Source organism: Drosophila innubila (assembly GCF_004354385.1).
Source record: "Drosophila innubila isolate TH190305 chromosome 3L unlocalized genomic scaffold, UK_Dinn_1.0 0_D_3L, whole genome shotgun sequence".
Classification (NCBI taxonomy): Eukaryota; Metazoa; Arthropoda; class Insecta; order Diptera; family Drosophilidae; genus Drosophila; species Drosophila innubila.
The window spans coordinates 5029569-5050648 of record NW_022995376.1 but is presented as its reverse complement, the minus strand read 5'-3'; the positions used below and the strand labels follow the sequence as shown (position 1 = coordinate 5050648).

Sequence of the window (21080 nt, the reverse complement as noted above, 5' to 3'; positions counted from 1 at the left end):
CTATTTGCTGTTATTTACAATTGTTTGGTTTTTTGGTAAATGAAATATTGAAATATCGCAATAATATTTGTCACTGTTGTCATTGCCTCTCGCTCTGGCTCTTGCTTTTTGTCTCTTCCGTATTCGGAGTCCCTGATCGATCCCTGATCTCAGTTGTCTCTCCTGTTGTTTCTGTGTCTGTTGTTGCTCCCCATTTAGCCTTAGGCCTTGGTCTCAACGACGACGACACTACGCGCTCTCTTTTCGATTAAATTCGATTCAAAGAAAGAATACAAAATAGAGAAATTATGCAAAATTTTAATTAGCTGACACACACCTTCCCAGACAGAGCCAACAAATTACCATGCAAAACAATTTTCAGGGTGTGAAGGAGGAACTTGAGCTAAATGTGAGCGATGTGAGCGAATTGTGCACATTTTGATTGGAATTTTTGATTAGATATATTTTGATTTTATGGTGGAGACAACAACAACGAGTACAACAAATGAGCGTGAGATTGAGACAATGATCTCGCATCTTAACTTAACTGAATCAATCGATCAGTTAATTATAATACTTAGTAGAGTTATGCTGATATAATGCGTGTGATTATTCTACGTTCTATGAAACAACTAACGAATTTTTCAGCTAGCTTTTCTATATATTGACATATTCTCTCGTCTAGATACGATCAATCGATCATTCGATCATTCGACTAATTTATTTATTATGTTTACGATGCATCCATCAATTCTTAAAATGTAAAACATTCTTTACTTATTACTTTTTCACTTACTTTCTACTTTGGGAGATTATTTCTTTATACTTTTCTTTTTATTTAATTAGTTCACTTTTATTCTGTGCGCCGCATAATAAATGCTGTGGGAATCCACCCAAAAATAGAACCAAAAACAAAAAAAAAAAACAGGACTACTAGTACTTAGATAAGGTTCCCAACTCCTTTGAGAGAGTTTGGTTAGTCCGCTTTTGATTGGCTAGTTACGTTTTTCACTTAGAGGCTATTAGGAAACAGTTGTATCTACATAGGTCTATGAGCGTCTTATTTTCTTTTTTGCATTCAGTAATTTTTAATCGTTATAAAAAACCTAATGGAAGTTTTTAGCATCTTTTATGATCATTTTGTTTGATTGAACTAAACACTACACATTACGTCTGTATACTTATGTACAGTGTGTGGAATAAGTATTCCGACCGTATAACAGCTGAGCACTTAATTATTTTCGTCGAAATCATATAGAAAAACACGTATGAAAAATCATTTTCAGGCCTAGAAAAATTGCTTATAAAAATTCCGAACACCTCGCAGGATTCTCCTCAAGATCTACCAAATATATGTAAATATTAAATATGTTATATATAAAACCAGAGTTTAAATACGAAATTAAAACCTTTATCGATTTTGGTTTTTTTTTTATCATCTCATTTCTCATTCCTTTTGTTATTCCTTTTTTTTTTTTGGTTTCTCTTGTGTTAAATGCATTTTAAAAACAGGTGAACGAGTTTGATTTCGGTTTTTGAGTAGGTTTTGTTTTTGATTTGGTTTTTGATGCCTTTTGTTGCGTTTCGCATTCGCTTCGATATCTGTTTGATTTTCTGTTTCAGTTCCGGGGCACAATTCTGTACGTTAGGGGCCGTCGAGCATCAGACCGTGGTCACACGATCGATCTCAACATAACGCACAGAATTGTCGCTTTGTCAGCAAATCACCTCCTTTTCATCCAACACAGCCGTATCCATGGAACTTAGGGACTTAAGACGCGTCTGCAATACTGAAGAACCGCGTAGTTTACGTTTAATTTTCCTGAAAAAAAGGGAAATTCGATTAACAATAACACTTAAACAAAAATTTTAAAATATAAGCTATTGATGAATTTCTTTAATTTAATAATATGATTACATATTATGAAAAATATCCTGTATTTTCTACTAATTTTATTGTAAATCTTTTTCTGATTAAAATTTGGAAAAAAGATTTATTTTTTGATTTTTAACACTATAATTTAAACAAAAATTTTAAAATATAAGCTATTTATGAATTTCTTTAAATATGATATGAAGGAAGATAGCCATTATTTTAAAATTAATTTAATAATATGATTACATATGATGAAAAATATCCTGTATTTTCTACTAATTTTGTTATAAATCTTTTTCTGATTAAAATTTGAAAAAGAAGATTTATATTATGATTTTTAACTAAAAATGGCCGTTTTAGTATTGTATTCATTGTTTTACAAAACTTTATTTAAAACATAAATATATGTTGTTGAATAAAAAATTTGTAACTTATCCAAAATTATTTTTTTGGGTTTGAGTTTTAGAAACTCATAACTCTTATTGAGTTATTAGATTTAGCAGAATTTTGTTGACTTACTTGTAAGCAAAGGCGGCAAAAGCACAACACGAGAGCACAAAGATGAGACAGAGTGTGGCAAGTATTTCGGCGGGCAGTTTCATCAGAGCGGAGCACTGCAGGAAGGCCTCATCATCGCCAGAGGGACAGTGACGGATGCCATCGCACCAGATGCTCGCATTCACACAGGCGCCCAGTTCCGCGCACTTGAACTGGCAATCCTCTAAAGAATTGAAACAGTTTACATAAATGGATAAAAGTGGAATCAAGTGTAAGGACTCACCTGCTATGCTAAGTGTTGGCCGCGGCACCAGCTCCATCCAATTAAAGGTATATTCACCATTGCTGGGACGCAGAAACTCCACGCTGATGGCCTTGGAGCGATTGATGAGCGCAAAATTGGGACGTTCATTCCAGCCGGAGCTAAAGATCTCCACAAATTCATAAGCATTCGAGTCGGGACTCAAGGGACAGGCGACAATAGTGAGACCTGAGAGTAGGATAAACAATTAATAGACGTTATCTATTCAAGCTGGAATTGCTCACCCTCGGATGTGGTGAGCACAGCTCTTGATTTGGTCTCGCAACGCCAGCTGTTGGTCTGCAAATGTGTGGAATTCAATGTCTTTCTGGGATTATGCTTGCTCAGAAAGATGGCCTTGAGTCTCACATAGAGAAACTTGTTGCCATTGGAGGGTTCTATCAACCAAGGTCTGGAGCGGCATTCAATCTGCAGAGAGGCAATAGAAGATTTAGATACTGTAGGAAAACTTTGTTGTCTTTCACTTACATCACCAAAGGTCATGTCTATGGTGCCACTTGGTCCAAATTTGCGTCTGCCATCTTTGCAGCTCGTTGGCGCCTTTACAAACTCAAACATGCCCTCAAAATTGGCCGTATCGGGATCATCCAGTGTCGTCATATTGTGTGCTATGAAATGTACTTCCACATCTCTGCCCGTTGAGGTGTATTCCACAGGCAGATGCGTTTGATTCGAGGAGTTGCAAATGCAGCCGCGATGTAGAAGTATAGAATCCGGATAAGGACGCTCAAAGATCTGTAAGAAAAGGGATTAAAATTAACAGAGAATGTATTTATTTGAATGTAATTTATCTTATTGCACGATAAAATTGTCTCAGCTATGTTGTGTAAAAATTTCAGCCTACTAGGCCTTATGGTTTGTGCTGTGCAATGATCAGTCAGTGAGTCAGGACAAAGAGTTTTATAGAATTACCTCCACGCGCACATTGGTATCCCCGTAGCAGAAGGAACGATTGATGTCCTCATCCAGACGCGCATAACAAGGACGATTCGATGTCGTCACCTTACGCAATTTGATGCGAACTCGTTCTCCACGCAACGCCTCAAAGCGATAGACGCACTTGAGATGCCTCGTGCCACCTCTTCCAAAGAGAAAGATATTTCTCACACTGCGAAAAATGGCGGGATCCTTGCGATCCATCAAACTGCTGACAAACTTGCGATTACAGTCCAAATCACCGCCTCCCTGAGGCAAACCATCCTGGTGCAGATCAATGAACTCGTACTTTAGCTTAAAATCCAGCGGTCTTCAAAATAAAAAGGAAATTTAGATTATTTTATTGAATTGTGGAAGATTTAAGTGAATGAATTAAAATTATATTTTTAGTTAAGAGAAGTACATTTACTACAATAGATTTAATTTTAATTAGATCAAATTTAACTTAATGTAAACTTCCAATAAATTCTGATTAAAATTTAAAAATATAAATACTATTTTTTAAAGTATAAGATTGAAATTAAAAATATATTTTTAAATGAAAATATTATTGTTATAGTTTTAGTATTGGTTTTTGTTGGTAAACCTGGAAGATTCACACTCACCTGAGCACTGTGGACTCGGTGTTGCGCAGCTCCAGAGTGATGGCATCGCTGCTGGACACGTAGCTCTCGGAGATGGTGCAGGGACGAGCGTAAGTCTCATTGATGTTGGATCTGTCGCAGGTGCGTGGAATTGTGCCGCGACAGAAGCGAGCAATGACATTCGTCGTGTTGTGGGCATAATGTCCCAGAGCCGAGTAACTGCTCGTCTCGCTGATGCTACAAATAATATATATTATATATAAAAAAAAACCTTTATACCAGTTGACTCCATCACTCACCAGTTGAGATCCTTGCAGACGGGTGCATCTCTCAGTGTGCCATCCCAGATGCGCAACATGCCGCTGCAATCCTCCTTCGTCTGCAACACACCAATAGCACCCACCGATGTTTCATCGATCTGTCCGAATTCCGGATCCAAATTGAATTTCAACACAGAAATCCAGACTTTAAAACGGGACAAGGGTTGATGCAATCCAGACTGACTGTTGGTGCGACGGGATAAACTTAGATGATCGAAGGTCTTGAAGACGCCCATGCCTTGCAGATGATATAGACACGTGGAATTGGGCGCCAACGAATGCTTGGGATTCTCCAAAATGCCACGACCTGCACCACGTATCCAAAACTCGCAGGGTTTTTTGTTCTTCGAGTACGTAGGACTCTGTATATCCACAAATTGCACCTCAACCTATAAACAGAATTAAATAGGCATGGAAAAAATAAAAAAATTACATATTTTATCAATTCATTTAAATAGAAATAGCTTTAAAATGTAATATAAAACACTTTGATTTAACTAGAAATATAACTCAATGTTGAAATTAATTCTAATTTAGTAAAACCAAATAAAAAACACTTTTAAATATGTATATTTCATATTACTTATTGTGTATTTTAAATTTAACTTAAAATCAAATATAAAAGAAGTTTATTTAAATTAAAATCAACTTAAATTCAATGATATGAAATTAAATTAATATTAATATTAATATTGAACAATGAAATTTTAAAATTGAATTTAAATAAATTTAATGGAATTTTCTATTTAGTATAGAATTTATTTACTTATTTTATACAATTTGGTAAACCCAAATAAAAAACACTTACTTTTAAATATGTATATTTCATATTACTTATTGTGTATTTTAAATTAAACTTAAAATCAAAGATATAAGAAGTTTATTTAAATTAAAATCAATTTAAATGCAAAGATTTGAAATTAAATTAATATATTGAACAATAAAGTTGTAAATTTGAATTTAAATAAATTTAATGGAATTTTCTACTTAGTTTACAATTCATTTACTTATGTTATACAATACACATTTTGGACCCCACTGTTTTAGATTGACTAATTTCATATTTAACACTAAATCATAAGCTAAAATAGTTTAATCAAAGTGTATATAAATATTTTCTCTGAGTGTATGACACAAACAGACTGTGTGTTGCCTGCAGTGATTAGTGTTGAGCGGTATTTGATCTTACCTCCAATTGGAAGCCGTAGAGTGGCAGCAGCTGTGACGAGGTGCCCGTAAAGGTGCCAAACGGTGACGTGCTGAACTCAACCAACAGCTCCGGTCCACTGGAGACAGCCGCGGGCACCGCTTGCCCTCCTCCGCAGAACTTCAAGATGATGGGGTCACGTGTGGTGTAGCCATCATATACGGTCACGTAGTCCTGCGGCAACAATGCAGAGAGACAGAGAAAGCACGAGAGAGAGAGAGAGAGTGCGACAGAGAGAGAGAGAGAGAGAGAGCGAGAGAATGCATGAGGAGAGCGCACGAAATGAATGAGAAAACCAAAAAAAAATAAGACGAGACAAATGTGAATGGAATTGTTGTTCCATGTGCCGTTTACTAAATACTTAAAAAGGTCAGCTAAAAAGGCCGTGCTACCAAAATTGTCGTAGGGGTTAAACAATTACTTAAGTAAGAGAGAGGTGGAGAGACAGAGTTAGCTAAAAAACTATGGCAAGTAGAAATTGTCCTTAAGTGCAGCTGGTGAACTGTATATACAGCTATGTTCATACAAATATAGACATTTAGGCCTTATTGTTTTAATTTTTAGATTTGAATTTTTTGATTTTTAAGAACTTATTTAACGCTAATTTAATATGGAGCGTAATTGTGTTAAAATGTAGGACAGTACGAAAACTTTTTAGTGAAAATAGTGTATTTAATAATTAAGTAATTGCTGTGTTTCTCTAAATATTGAAGAACGACTAAAACAATTTATTATTTAACGAAATTGTTAAAAATATGTAAAAAATCATATTATTATTACATATGAAATTTATTTTTTTTCGTCTCTCTTTGTCTGACCATAGCTGTATATGTGTTTTTTGTTTGGGGAATAGGTGCTCGCATTACCCTGACTGCCATTAGGCGTATACGTGATGTTCTCAACAACTAATCTCTGCTAAAAGGTCAAAGTGGCTTTAACATTTAAAGCTGATTTTAAGTTTGACCCTTAAAATGCTTTTATGACCCCAAGTTTATGGCAACATCAAAAGTTTCTTTGCCATTTTGTTGCTACTTAATCGTGATAACATATCAAAGACACTTTCAGAATCTACAAGCTGCTAATGTTAGTATGATGTTGTTAATTTGAGTTAGTTCATGAATTCCTACGACGCATAAACGTTGCTTTTCAGCTATCGTGTGTATTTTTATATGTTAATGTGTTGCTATAAGGTATTCTAATGAAATTTTTTAGCTGCTAAATTAATTTTTTCATCTGATTTTCAATTTTGGTCGACATAAAAGGGTTTCTAAAATTACAAAAAGAGCTCGTTGAGCATATACTATCAATATTACTATTTTATACTATTAATTGTAGTCAAGATTTAGTTTCGCTTTTGGTCAAGTCTATTTTTATTTGCTGTTATATTGTGGTTTCCTTGACTTTAGGTGTTCAACTGATGTTTTCATTTGGAATTCATGAATTCGCACGACGCATAAACGTGCCATTAACTGATTGTTGTCTCTGTGTGTTGGTATTTTTATATGTGGTCAGTCATTGCTTTGATATTTTTGCATAATTTCATGTATTTTAATTGAGTTGGGCTGCCCACACAGGTTATTCATACGTACATATATGATTGTGGCATGTGGCAAGCGGCAAGTGGCACAGCTGGATGAGCTGGTAGCCGTGTTCAAGCTTTTGGCCACTCATGACAAATTAGTTTTGTGGCTGGCAACTTTAGCATTAATTTAGCTGAGGTTACAGCCTGCCACGAAGTGCCAGGCATTCGCTATGTTGCATGCCACAACCGCAAACAGAATCAGGTAAAGAGAACCGCAAATTTATTGAAAGCGTACATATAAATTGTTGAAAGAGGGCGATTGGCAAAGGGTCAAGGGGCAGTTAATGGGAGTAATCGAGAGAGAGAGAGAGAGAGAGAGGGAATAGGAGAGAGAGAGAGGTAAGCTGGGACACATCTGTATTCGTTGAGGCTTTCCGGCGATTATTCACACATGCCGCAGCCAAAACTGGCCAACACTTTAACCCATTCTTTGCTTAGAACCGCAACAAAAAACTGGTAGCTGAAGGACAATTTGTTAGTAGTGGTGTAGAGAGGGGAGTGGGGGGGGGGGGGCGAATCCTTGCAGCCATTTGTGCCAACTGAATGGCCAAAAAGTGTTCCGGCCACACGATGCTGGAGGATTTGCACAGGCATTGCACGCTCTGCGGGCACAACGAGCATTTAATGGCGACACTCACTGGGAATTAACAAGCGAGGGTTGCCGAAAGAGTCAACGTGCCGTGCTCAACCAAATGACTAACACGAGGGTTGCACTTAAAGTTAACAGTCGCTGTTGTAGAACTGTTCTAACCAGTGTCTTTCTTTGTCTTGGCCAAAACTTATCGAGCGACACTCGCACATAGTTTTTGTGCGACAGCAGCAATAAAATTATACTAGCGAGGGCTGCTATAAAAAGTTATGTACGTGTTATTTGTTTTTTGTTTTACTTCAGTTACATCTGGAACCGCCCTCGCATTGAGTAACTGTACCTGACGACAATAGCAACCAAATGATACTAACAAGGGTTGCTACAAAAGCTGAGTAAGTGAAACTTTAATTTATTTTATAATAGTTACAGTTCAAGCTACCCTCGCATATATTTGTTGTGTCTGGAGACAACAGCAGCAAAGTTTTTTAATGGACTACAGCTAGAGAAGTTGTGTAATTTTGTTCATATTATTTCAGTTACTTCTTAAGCCACCCTCTCTTACTGATTTTATGATTCATGGTGAAACGAGGGCTACCACAAAAGCTATACGCAGCTGTTGTTAAACTAGAATTTGAAATTTCTTACATTGCCAGTTTGGCAACTAGTCTAGCAACCCTCGCGCTCTGCCTGGCGACAAGCCACACAAAAAAAAGGACTCTCAAATGCTCGGATGCAGCTCTTGGTTCGCTGGTCGTCAAAACATTTTAGTGCTAATTCAAGGCAAATAGTAGAGGGATAAGAAAAAGAAGAGATGGAGCGAGAGAGAGACGCCACCAAGTGGCATGCAACTAAGTAAAGGGAAGGGGGCAGAGCAGAGGGGAGTGAAGAGTGTCTGCCACTTGCTGTTGGCTTAAAGAACTTGCTGGCCGGAAGTGGAAATACATCTCTTAAGCTATTCATGAGCTTGAATTGAATTGAACCCGGCCAGGGGGAAGGTGGGGGGCGTGTCCTGGCGTGCATTAGATGAATTGTCCTCGTGGCAATAATTTACACACAATTTACATGGGCTTTGGAGCACGTTCATCTACTCTGGCTCTGGACATGAAAGAATCCCACACTAAAAATCTCTCAACGCTTTTGTTGTGCGATTTATGATGTGCGTGTCGAGTGTTCATTAATATAAATCCAATGACGAGTTCCACCTCCAATCCCCACTGATCCACGCCAGCTCCTCCAACTCTCTATAATGAATACATTATCTCGTCTATAGACATTCAATAAATGAACATTTTGTGTGTGCGCTGTGTGATTAATTGTTTGCAATACCAAAAGATGACAAACAATTGTTGCTTAACATTATTGCTAATAGATTTGTGGACACGGGGAGGGGGGTGTTTAGAGTGGTGGGTGGGAGGTGGTAGGTGGTAGGTGGAAGTGTGGTTAATGGGATGGTGATATTATCAATATATACTTAGGCTTATTTAACGTGCGACGCTACGACTAAAATAATTTTGTGTCTATTTGTGAAAACAGAGAGTTGTATTTTGCATTTATCGATAGTTTAGTTCTTGTAGGGTTTACCGTTGATTTCCATTTGGGTTTTACATTTTCCTACAATATATAAAGAATAGCCATATATAAAATTTAATTCTAGACAGTCTGCTTAATTTAAGTTAGTTTCAAGTGCAATCGATGGTTAAATGAGGTGTCAAGAAAGATAAAGCCACTACAGATGATTTACGATTTTTGGACTACGGTCAAAGGTCGCCTATGACTCCAAATTGACAGAGAAATTTAATTTTTCAAATATAAGAGTGCTAAAAATAATATAGATATCAAAAACTAGCCATAAAAGCTGATTTATTCTTAACTTATGGAAATCCCCAGATTTTCCGATTTTAAAAATAAAAAAATCTCATCTACACCGATTTCCATTTTTAGTTTTTCAATATATGTATCATCTTTAATTATTGAGTGTCCTTTATATCATAAATTATTTTAAATTTTCTATACTATTTTTAAATTAGAAAAAGTTTCAATCCTTTCATCATTTTTTCAGTTTAATAAAACAAATTTCTTTTGGTATCCTAAAATTCGTATCTTAAAATATTCTTTTCTGTATTAAAATTTCCATATGTATCTACAATCTTATAACAATTTTCAACCATCCAAAATCTCATTTGTATAGCTCTAACAATTTCTATTTCTCTTTCACATACATCAGCTTTGAGAACACTTCCGTCTAATGAAAATTCCATTAATTTGCCATCTTTGTTTTGCTTTTTTCTTTTTATCTTGTTGTCTTTTCTAGCGTTGTCCTTTTTGAACACACATTAAGAGCTCAGTCAAAAGCTACGTGTTTCAGCTTAAAGCTTCTTCTTTTATACTCTCTGGTATCTGGAAAAGTCTTTTCCCAGATCCGTAGTCCTGCCAGCATGTCCATCCACAATGACAAACAAAGAGGCTACGAAATTAACACTTCCCACAGATTCGGAATCACACTGAAGCCTATCGAAGCTCAAGGCAATGTCGGACGGGTTAGACGGACGGAGAAGGACACGTTTGGAGCTTGGATCTGGGCCACAGTCAGAGACACAATGCCAGGAGAGAAACGAAGCTGGGAAGTTGGGCAAACAACAGATTTTCCCCCAGTATTGTCTCATTTCTTTCATTTTCAATTTGTCGTTTTTTGCGCAGTTTCGGGCCAGTTTCAGGACTGTTTGTTCTGTTTGCCGGCCATTGGCCAGCAGAGGAAGTAATTTTTATGCCATGGAGCTCGTTAAAGTTGTTGGCATTGCGACGCCTTGGGGGGTCAAAACGTCAGACGGACAGACGTACAGACGGACAGACAGTCAGACAGACTATCAGAGAGTAGGAGGATCAGAAGATGGTCGACAGAGAGAAATAGAAGAAGAACAAAGTAAAGTGCATTTAAAGGCAGATTTAATTACCTGAATGTAATCGCAGTCATTCCATGTTTTCAGCCTTGGCTCAAATTTCTTATCCTTATCCCCAGCGGATGGTGGTGGCGACATTTTGTTGCTGCTCGCCGTTTCCTGTGTGGAAATCCAAACCAGATTCCCCTTGGGCTGTTTGACCAGTATCAGCGCATGTTTGCCATGGGGCACGTCGTGCTGTTGCAAGAACACAATTAAATGCAAATTAATGAACTTATACTTCCACCATAAATAACATAAAGCCAATTGCTGTATAGCATCACATTTAATTTAGTAACTTAGTCTATTTAAATTATTTAAGCTTGAGATTCAGGAAAATCATTCCCTAAAGATTGAAAATTTTGTATATTATAGTCTTTTTAAATGGTTGACTTTGAAGTTTGGTTAGATAGTTTATTTGTAAAAAATTATCTCTTTTCTTTCAACCATATATATTATATTGAAGAATGTGTAATATAATTATAATTACTTTCCCCTAAATCTACTGAATTCATTTTAAAATATGACTAATTTTCCGGGAAAAAATACTTTCTAAAGCACATGGATATATATACCCAAGTTTAGGGTATAGTAATTCTATCATAATAACATTTACGCTATGGAAAATATTTTCCATGTTATATTTACTAGTTTTTTTTATAAAAAGTTATCTTTCAACTGATTTTTCTCTATAAAATAGATGTATTTTATAATATTACTTAGTTAGACTTAAGTTCTTAAAGTTCGATTTATTCTACGCATGCCATACAATTAACATAACCTCAAAAACGTTAGCTCAAGTATTCAAATACTTTACATTTTCTATTATATAAGCCATTTTCTTCAAAGACACCCTGTGGTTGCCATAACGACACCCTGTCATGCAAAAACATTAACTTCACAAAGGCAATTTCAACATAACCTTAAAAATGTTATGTTAATATTAAACATCTTTTGTAATACGCTTCAGGACATAAATGATAAGCACATGTTGAGCACAGAGGAGACTTTTTATGACTTGAATTGCATTAGAATCCTTGTAGGATGCCTGTCAAACATATTTCGCCACCATCAAGTTAATTATAATAAAAGCGCTTTCTATTTTGGAATGTAAATTACTTTTAAATCGACTCGCTTACGCGACTTTTCAACTTTGTCAATCCGAAAGAAATTTTTGCGTATAATTTTTTTTGTTTCTTCTTTTTTTTTTGTGTGGCATTTTTATGAGCTGAAGATAATATGGGCGGTTTAAAAGGGCGAAGGGAGAATGGCGGACAAAAGAGGAGTCGTAATGAGGCGCTAACCTTTGACAAGCGGCTCTTGAGGGGATTAGAGCTACTTTATGACATACCGGGGAGAGGAGTGGAGAAAAATACAATACTTAGTGACACCTGTCCATGTGGTTTGCCTACCTGTCGCACCGCATAATAACAGGTGAGATTGCGCGGATAGATGCCCGGATAGTTGGGAGATTGGAGACGACACGGCTTCTTGTCACAATCGCTGAAGATGCGCGAACAATAAGTGCCCGGTATGAGGTCACCTGTCAAGGTCAAAGGTTAAACATTAGAAGATTTCAATGCAACTGGGAATTATTTAATTGCCTACCCAAGTAATATTTGGGTTCGGTGTAGTTGTGCTCGTCCTTAATAAGCGGCTTCTCCAGCGAGTCCATGAAAGTTTTATTATTCGCATAGGCGCTAAACAGACTAAAGTCCTGGCCATAACGATCCGACCGTGCGCCACTTGAATTGGTAAAATCCTCTTGACCCGATTGCTGTTGTTGTTGTTGTTGTAGTTGCTGCTGTTGTTGTTGTTGGTTGAGGAAGCTGCTGCGATTGTGCCATTGATTAAGCTCTGTGTGGGAAGGAAACGCAAGTCAAAGGAGTACAATCCTGTTGTGGCATAAGGCAAGGACCTGGAAAAGGACAAGGATTTACCTGCCAGCTTAATGCCGCCATAGCGTGTTACGGAACTGTCCTTTGAGAGCACCTTGTACCTAATGCGAAAGTCGAAGTTGTAACCGCTTTGATCCCTTGCCAGTCTGTAAGCAGAAAGGGAGCATTGGTATTAGTTACAGTAGACACTCACAAATAACAACCAACTAAAAGTTAGTACAGTTTGAAGTTATTGAAAATAGCGCTTAGAGGAAAGCATGGAAAAATGGACAGTATAAAACAAACATTGAAATTTATGCAGAAGCAAAGTAGAGGCCTAATAATTAACAAAATGATATTCCGCATGAAAATCGGCTAAAATTTGGCAAAGTTATGCGAGTTTGAAGTTTTTGAAAAGTGTCAAGGGGTAGGTATGGAAAAATATGACAGTGATGACCCAAAATTGAATTTTCTAAAAAATTAATATTTTGATACAGAATCAAAGTAGAGGCCAAATAATGACCAAAATGATATTCCGCATGAAAATCGGCTAAAATTTGGCAAAGTTATGAGTTTGAAGTTTTGAAAAAGTGTCAAGGGTAGGTATGGAAAAATATGACAGTGATGACCCAAAAATTGAATTTTCTAAAAAATTAATATTTTGATACAGAATCAAAGTAGAGGCCAAATAATGACCAAAATGATATTCCGCATGAAAATCGGCTAAAATTTGGCAAAGTTATGCGAGTTTGAAGTTTTTGAAAAAGTGTCAAGGGGTAGGTATGGAAAAATATGACAGTGATGACCCAAAAATTGAATTTTCTAAAAAATTAATATTTTGATACAGAATCAAAGTAGAGGCCAAATAATGACCAAAATGATATTCCGCATGAAAATCGGCTAAAATTTGGCAAAGTTATGCGAGTTTGAAGTTTTGAAAAAGTGTCAAGGGGTAGGTATGGAAAATATGACAGTGATGACCCAAAAATTGAATTTTCTAAAAATTAATATTTTGATACAGAATCAAAGTAGAGGCCAAATAATGACCAAAATGATATTCCGCATGAAAATCGGCTAAAATTTGGCAAAGTTATGCGAGTTTGAAGTTTTTGAAAAAGTGTCAAGGGGTAGGTATGGAAAAATATGACAGTGATGACCTAAAAATTGAATTTTCAAAATAAGTAATATTTTGATACAGAATCAAAGTAGAGGCCAAAAAATGACCAAAATGATATTCCTCACGAAAATCGGTTAAGTTTTGGCAAAGTTATGCCAGTTTGAAGTTTTTGAAAAAGTGTCAAGGGGTAGGTATGGAAAAATATGACAGTGATGACCAAAAAATTGAATTTTCTAAATAATTAATATTTTGATACAGAATCAAAGTAGAGGCCAAATAATGACCAAAATGATATTCCGCTTAAAATTTGGTTAAGTTTTGGCGAAGTTATGAGAGTTTGAAGTTTTTGAAAAAGTGTCAAGGAAAAATATGGAAATATGGAAAAATATGACAGTGATGACCTAAAATTTGAAATTTCAAAATAAATGAAATTTTGATGCAGAAACAATTAAGAGGCCAAATAATAAACAAAATGATATTCCTCACGAAAATCGGTTAAGTTTTGCCGAAGTTATGAGAGTTTGAAGTTTTTGATACATTGTTAAGGGAAAAATATGACAGTGATGACCTAAAATCTGAATTTTCTAAATAATTAATATTTTGATACAGAATCAATGTAGAGCCCAAATAATTAACAAAATGATATTCCTCAAGAAAATCGGTTAAGTTTTGCCGAAGTTATGAGAGTTTGAAGTTTTTGAAAAAGTGTGAAGACAAAAGTACGGAAAAAATTGACAGTGAAAGAATAAAATTTTTCAAGTTTATGAAATTTAGATGCAGAATCAATTTAGATGCCAAATAATGAACAAAATGACTTATAAAAAAAAGGGCCCTAGATATTTAATGAGTGAGTCTTCACTGTGTTGTCTCTCACCTGTTCAGCTTGATGGTGAATATCAAGGAGCGCGTCTCGCTGTAGAATAAAACTGGTCCCCAGGAGCTGCCACACCACATGCCACCGATGGGTGTGCGTGCCGATTCGGCAATTTGCATGAAACCATCGGGACAACCCTCATGCACATAGCTCGTAAAGCGTCCAATGGTGAAGCTGTCCAATGTGACCTGTCAAGCAAAAAAGGCGATTAAAAACATTCATCAAAATACACAAAACAAAAAATCATTGGAAAGAAAAGAGGAAAGAAAAGAAAATGCGATATTTGGGTTGTAATAAAGTTTTTTGGTCAGTGGCGTTTATCAGGTGAGTACAGTGAGTATATCAGTGCAATGGCTGCTTGGGTTGTGGATTCGTTTTGTTGGGCTGAGTTGAGTTTGCTTGCTGCTCGCAGGATGCTCTCAGGACGCACTCGAGCGTGGCAAAGCCTTTGGCCAAGACTGAAACTCCTCCGTGTTGTAGGTGTGAAGTGGCGTAATAACTAACCGGCGTCAGCATCCTGTGAGAGGTTCAGGAGAGTGGTAGGGGAGGCGTACAGTGACTCACAGCTTATTTGATTCAATACATTTTAAGCTACGTTTGGGTTTTATTGCTAAATTCAGATATAATATAAATTCAAAATTTAGTGCAAGTAAACTAAAAATATTTTGTTCAAATTTAAGAATTTATTAATAAATCGGTTTTTACATTTTATTTATATTTCCTTTTCAATAAAATATAATTTTATTCAGGAATAATATTTTTAAAAAATGTCTAATAATTAGATGAAAATATTTCGTGAAAATGAATAAATATGCATTTACTTTTTATTTATATGTTTAGCTTTAAAATAAAAAATATTATTATATTTTGATCCAATTTATACCAAAATTTTAAAATTTGTGTTTTACTTTCCATTTAAAAATACATTTTATTCAGATAAAATATGTATAAAACATATAAAAAATATTTTGCTTAAAATAAAAACTTAATTAATAAATCAGGGCTTACATATTATTTATAAATATATCCCTTCCGCAAAAAGACAGTTTATTTTTACATTTTTAATATGTAAGAGTAGTGGGTCAAATAAGTTGCAGGCCACTGTGGGTGGAGAATATCCTTTAACCCCGTCAGTTGTAGTTACGCTTCGTTCGTTGCACGCCTTTGGGAATTGGGGATTGGGGGATTGGCTTTTGTGCTGCGCTGCTGAGTGGCTTTGAAATCAATATTGCTCACACTTTTTTCGTTGATGTTGTTGTTGTTGTGCTTATCTTTTTAATGGCATAGTTTATCCCACTTTGCAAAATGAATTGTGAAAGGTAGACGCGAAGAAGGGGGGAAAGAGGGGTAAGGGTAAGGTAACTCACCTGCACTACATCACCGTGCTGTCCGCCAGCTGCCGTAAACGTGAGCACACACACAAACGGCACACGATCCTGCTTGGGTCGATGCAGCTCCAGAGCGTAAGTCTGTCCAATGTCTCCATAGTAGGTGCGATTACAACCTGCAGCAGAAAGAAAGAGTCGAAAAGGTCGCCAATGTTAGCTACTCGTCGAAAGACCATGATTAACGCAATTAGCGCTAGTTGGGCAATTATGTATGTATTTATGTATTTAGTTTTATGTGTGCCGTTGCTAAACTGCCTAGGCAACCAAAGTAATTTCCACCAAATAAACGCCAATTTTGTTATTAAGCGCCAACTGGAATGGCGACTCAAGCGCCATTTTGTTAGACACCATAAACATCAACAGACTGCTAAGCAGCTGTTAATTAACATCTACTAAAATGTTAAGCAAGCGTTTGGCTTTGTTTACATATTAAATTGTAAATAAATATGTTTAAGTATATGAATTGTGATGTGTATTAAATATTTTATAGCTAAGCTAAGCATATTTGGTTATGATTAATTATTTAGTGATATTCAATATTCATTTACTACTCTTGTATTTTGACCGCCTCTGAGCACTAATTACTAAATCGATTAGTTATCAATATCAGTTGCTTATCTCGTGTTGTCCTCGCGCAAAAAGTTTATCCAATGTGTCTTAACTTGAATTTCAATTAGTAAAATAATTTATGTAGTGTTTTTTTTTGTGGTCTGACTGTTGGCATTTATCAAATGTGCAAATGTGCAAGTAAAAAGAAAGCTAGCTTTCAAATGCTAAGTGCAAAAAAAACCTTATCATTTTGTCTTTTCTCTTCTCCCATTTCCGCTGTTTTACTCATGTAAAATAACGTTTGTTTGTATGTGTGTGTGCTTGTTTGTCTCTACGTATGTTTTTGCTTTAATTGGCAAATCTAATGAAATGATGTAGAAAACCAAAAAGCAATTCAATTTGCATGAAAATTGTAATTGTTTGTGAATTGCAGTTTTGTTGTTGTTTTCTCAGATGCCATATCAATTAGTTTTATTAAAAATGCATGGAGATTATGTACGGACAAGAGACACAATCGATTTCCATTCAATTTGATTGCCAATGCGTTGGCAGCTTACCTTTTGATTGAATTGTTGTTGTATTTGTAGTTGTTGCTGCAACATTCAATCAAATTTAACATGCATGTAGACGAGTAGTCATCAATACTCAATTAGATAATTATGCGTATAATACGAATGAGCTGCATACATATGCAGATCGAATTGGATTAAAGAACACACACACACATAAGTATATAGGCATGTATTCCGATTGCCTGCGGGTCTTGACAGGCAGCTTATGTGGGTGTGAGTGAAACAACAAGAGTTTTAGAATCTGTCAATGGAACAGTGCTGCCAACTTTTTAGGGAAAATATATGTAGCTGTTTCTGGTGAGAAAGTAGCTGAAAAACAGCTGAATTTGCAAAGAAACAAATTAAAAAAATTGACAACTTTATAGATAGCTGGAACTAGCTATAAAATAGCCAAATCGGCAACACTGCATTAGAATAACACGATCAAAAAGCTCAGCACATTATGCGGTAATTACTTCAATTGTTTTTTCGACTGCCTTTTCACAAACAATGTACCTACATGTGTATATTGAATGCTTGATTGCCCATTGAACCATCAATATTTACGTACATATGTATGTAAACCATTTTTCAATTAAAACCCCAGCGCGTTGACTTTATTCCTTTGCTCTGCTCCTGCTGCTGGCTCATTGAATGTCATTGAAAATACTTAATTAAATTCATCAACGCTTGACATGACGTGCCCATGACTGGGCAGACGAACTGGAAGCTGAAAGACTGGAAATTGGCAAGTGGGAAATGTAATTCTCTCCTCTATGGGCGGACAATTGGCAAAGTGAGAAGTTCACTTTGCCGCCATTATGAGGGCGCTACGTTTTGAGTACCTGTGTGAGTGAGTGTGCTTAATTACATTTACACATGGCAGTCTGCGAGTGTGTGTGAGAGGGAGAGTTCAGCTGACTACCGACTACACTGAGCCAAAAAAGAGGCATTCTGAAAGCCTCATGAAATATACAACTAATTAGAGCTTAAAGACGACACACTGTCAAATTGTGGGCAGTAAGCTGAGCTTAAGTGAGCTTTCAAAACTTGGCAAGAAATATTTAGGTAATAAGATTATGTACTTGACTTTGGATTTCTCTCAGCTTTGTGCACATTGAGTGCTGCAGAGAATGAGAGAATAAGCATGTGAGGTGAATAAGTGTGGGTAGCTATAGTGAGTGCGAGAGAGCGAGGAGAGATTAAAGAGCAGCGTTGTTGATTTAGCTATTTCCTCACCAGTTCCAGAGTCTTACGAATGCCCAGGTCAAAGGCTTGACCAACTTTAAACTTTCATAACTTTGTCAAAACTGGACCGATTTTCAAGCCCAATGTCATTTTGATCATAGTTTGGCCTCTTAATTCATTCTGCATTCAAACTTAATAATTTTTGTAAAAAAAATTATTTTCCTCAAAATCATGGTTTTGATGCTAAGGGTCCCCCCTTTGAAATTTTGAAAATTTAAATTTTTAAATCTCAAGTTTTCACTTTTAATCGACTTTTTATATCGTAATTTGTATAGAACAACACTTTAAATTTGATTCTGAGACCTTTCATATATTTGTAAGATATCATGTGATATCGGACAAAAATTTTGACTTGTTAAGTTGGTAGGTCAAAAGTTCGACCAACTTCAAGCTTTCATAACTTTGTCAAAAATGGTCAGATTTTCAAGCGGAATGCCAATTGGATTATCGTTTGGCCTCTTAATTCATTCTGCATTCCAATTTAATTAATTTTGTAAAAAAATTATTTTCCTCTAGATCATGGGTTCGATTAAAATGCAAAAACTTTAAGAAGTTCAAATCATTCTGTATTTAGCACTTAATAAGCAACATGTGGCAACACTGATTAGATTACGATTCCCAAGCTTATTATAAATCCTTGTTTATCATTTTTTTGTAGACCCTCAAGATTTGACAACACTGGTTAGGGAGGTAAAGAAATTGTATGGTATTCTTATGTGAGGTAGAAAAAGAATTGCAAAAAGTTCAACGACTGTTGAGCTCATCAATCTTTTTCTATAATTCTCCTTATCTAGCCATCTCACTCTTTAGCTCTACCTATCTCTCTCACTGTGTGTGTTTTTGGCTCTCACAAATTAAGCAAGCAAAGGCACATGCTGTTGCACCCACAGGTTTGTCGGGCTAATCTCTTATGACAGCTTTGCATAATTGGTCAATCACTCCATCATTTCTCCCTCTCGCTCTCTCTCTCTCTCTCTCTCTCTGACCACTTGACCCTTTACTTACGTGTGCAGAAACGCGGCTCGTCGCTGCCATCGCCGCAATCGTTGTTGTTATTGCAGAATTTGCTGAGCGGCACGCAGCGTCCATTGGAGCAATTAAACTCGGACAGGGAACAACCAGAGTTGCCACCGCCATTCAAATTGCCAGGTTTGGCAGCGTTTGATGTGGAGGAAGCTGAAGCTGCTGCTGCTGCTGCAGCTGCAGTTACAATTGCTGCTGTTGCTGCCAGCGAAAGCAGCAGCGTCAGCGTCGACGTAGACGTCACAAATGGATGACGTTGACGTTGACGCAAATGACAATGGCTGTTGTTGTTGTAGCTGTTGTTGCTGTTGCTGGAAGCCTTAATTGCATGACATTGTGTTGCTGTCCTTGTCCTTGTTGTTGTTGTTGCTACAGTTGTTGCTGTTGGCATTTGCAACATTTGTGTGACAGTTTTGTGGCGTTCATTTGGCTGCCATTTGCTGTGACCTCGCCACTGTTCCATGACCTCCCTCAGTCTGAATGTATTTTTTGTTGCTTTATATAATGGTGTTCTTGTTGTTGTTGCTGTTGTTGCGGCAGTGTTTGTTGCAGTTGTTCGTTGTTGTTGTTGTTGTTGTTTCAGTTTCTTTGGCCTTTTTCTGGTTTTGTATTTCTGACGCCATTTCAATGTCATTATTGTGGTTGTTGTATCTGCAACATAAAAAAAAAAACAATTCCACAAAATTAATTAAAATGCCATAATTAAATCTTTTTTATTTTACAAATTTAATTAATGAAGCTCACTTTTATTAATATTTTAATATTTTGACTCCTTTTGCACACAATTCAATGAATACATATTTACAAATAAATTTTTAACATTAAAATACATTGGATTTTTTTTATTACAAATTTTATTCACAATGTAATTGGAGTTCACTTTGCTATATATAATCGGAATGCTAATTATTAATATTTTTAGCCCTTTTTCACACAGTTGAATATTCACGAATCAATTTTTGGATATTCAAATGTATAAATTGTTTCGTTTGCGCCTCACTTGCCAATTTATTCGCCAAATTTATGGCCAAATATTTATCGCTGGGCATATAAATTGAAATAAATTTGCTGTCCCTCTCTGCCCGCTGCTCGCCGCCTGCATCGTTGTCTCTGTCGCAGTTGGCATCATAAATATTTGCAGCATAAACAATTTTTATTTTGTATTTTTTTAAATTTATTTTGTAAATCATGTTTTTTATCCTTGCGCATTCGCTAAGGACGAATTTTCACGCGCGTTGCACATTATGTTCGAAAATGTGTATGGGGAATGAGGAATTTTCATGGAAAAGTTGTCTGTTTTTGTTTTTTTTTTGTTGCGTTCACCAAGCGTGTAACGGTACTTTTGCAGTTTTTGTTCAGTAGCACAATGGAAAAATATGTGTGTGGCCTGATCCAGAGAGCAGAGCAAACCAGAGCAGAGAATATAGAAACCAGACATTGTAGTGGAATTGATTAATGTGTTTTTTCTTTTTTTTTTTTTTTTGCGGAGAATGAGGTTGTTGTGGGACACGGGATAAGAGTGAAGGGTGAAGAGTAAAGGGAGCGGATATAAGGTGCTGCTGTCGATTGCAGCAGTCAGTGATAACGATGAAAATGAAAAACAACAGAAACAACGTAGTGAGAA

The 21080-nt window shown here is 36.2% G+C and overlaps 1 protein-coding gene across 1 annotated transcript; it reads right to left on the bottom strand.

The window, feature by feature from the left end:
- Window positions 1-28: 28 nt before the first annotated feature.
- Window positions 29-20902, bottom strand: LOC117786905. The gene is made up of 20 exons (XM_034625322.1): window positions 20780-20902; window positions 19770-20107; window positions 19439-19613; window positions 16065-16201; window positions 14698-14885; window positions 12770-12873; window positions 12438-12686; window positions 12242-12372; window positions 10845-11027; window positions 9475-9504; window positions 5705-5896; window positions 4495-4904; window positions 4217-4432; window positions 3588-3921; window positions 3144-3410; window positions 2900-3083; window positions 2637-2843; window positions 2375-2576; window positions 1708-1801; window positions 29-239 (listed from the first exon to the last, which is right to left on the bottom strand). The coding sequence occupies exons 1-20, from the start codon at window positions 20892-20894 to the stop codon at window positions 201-203; spliced, it is 3795 nt and encodes a 1264-aa protein (XP_034481213.1). The 5' UTR covers window positions 20895-20902; the 3' UTR covers window positions 29-200.
- Between the last annotated feature and the right edge of the window lie 178 nt (window positions 20903-21080).

What these genes read in the sequence shown, in the direction of transcription:
- LOC117786905 (XM_034625322.1), bottom strand. Translation starts at nt 20,894, where the DNA reads ATGTCTGGTTTCTATATTCTCTGCTCTGGTTTGCTCTGCTCTCTGGAT. An exon ending in CGAACCCAAATATTACTTGG is followed by an intron (nt 12,373 to 12,437) that starts GTAGGCAATTAA and finishes TGACCTTGACAG; the next exon opens with GTGACCTCATACCGGGCACT. An exon ending in GTCTGCAAGGATCTCAACTG is followed by an intron (nt 4,433 to 4,494) that starts GTGAGTGATGGA and finishes TATTATTTGTAG; the next exon opens with CATCAGCGAGACGAGCAGTT.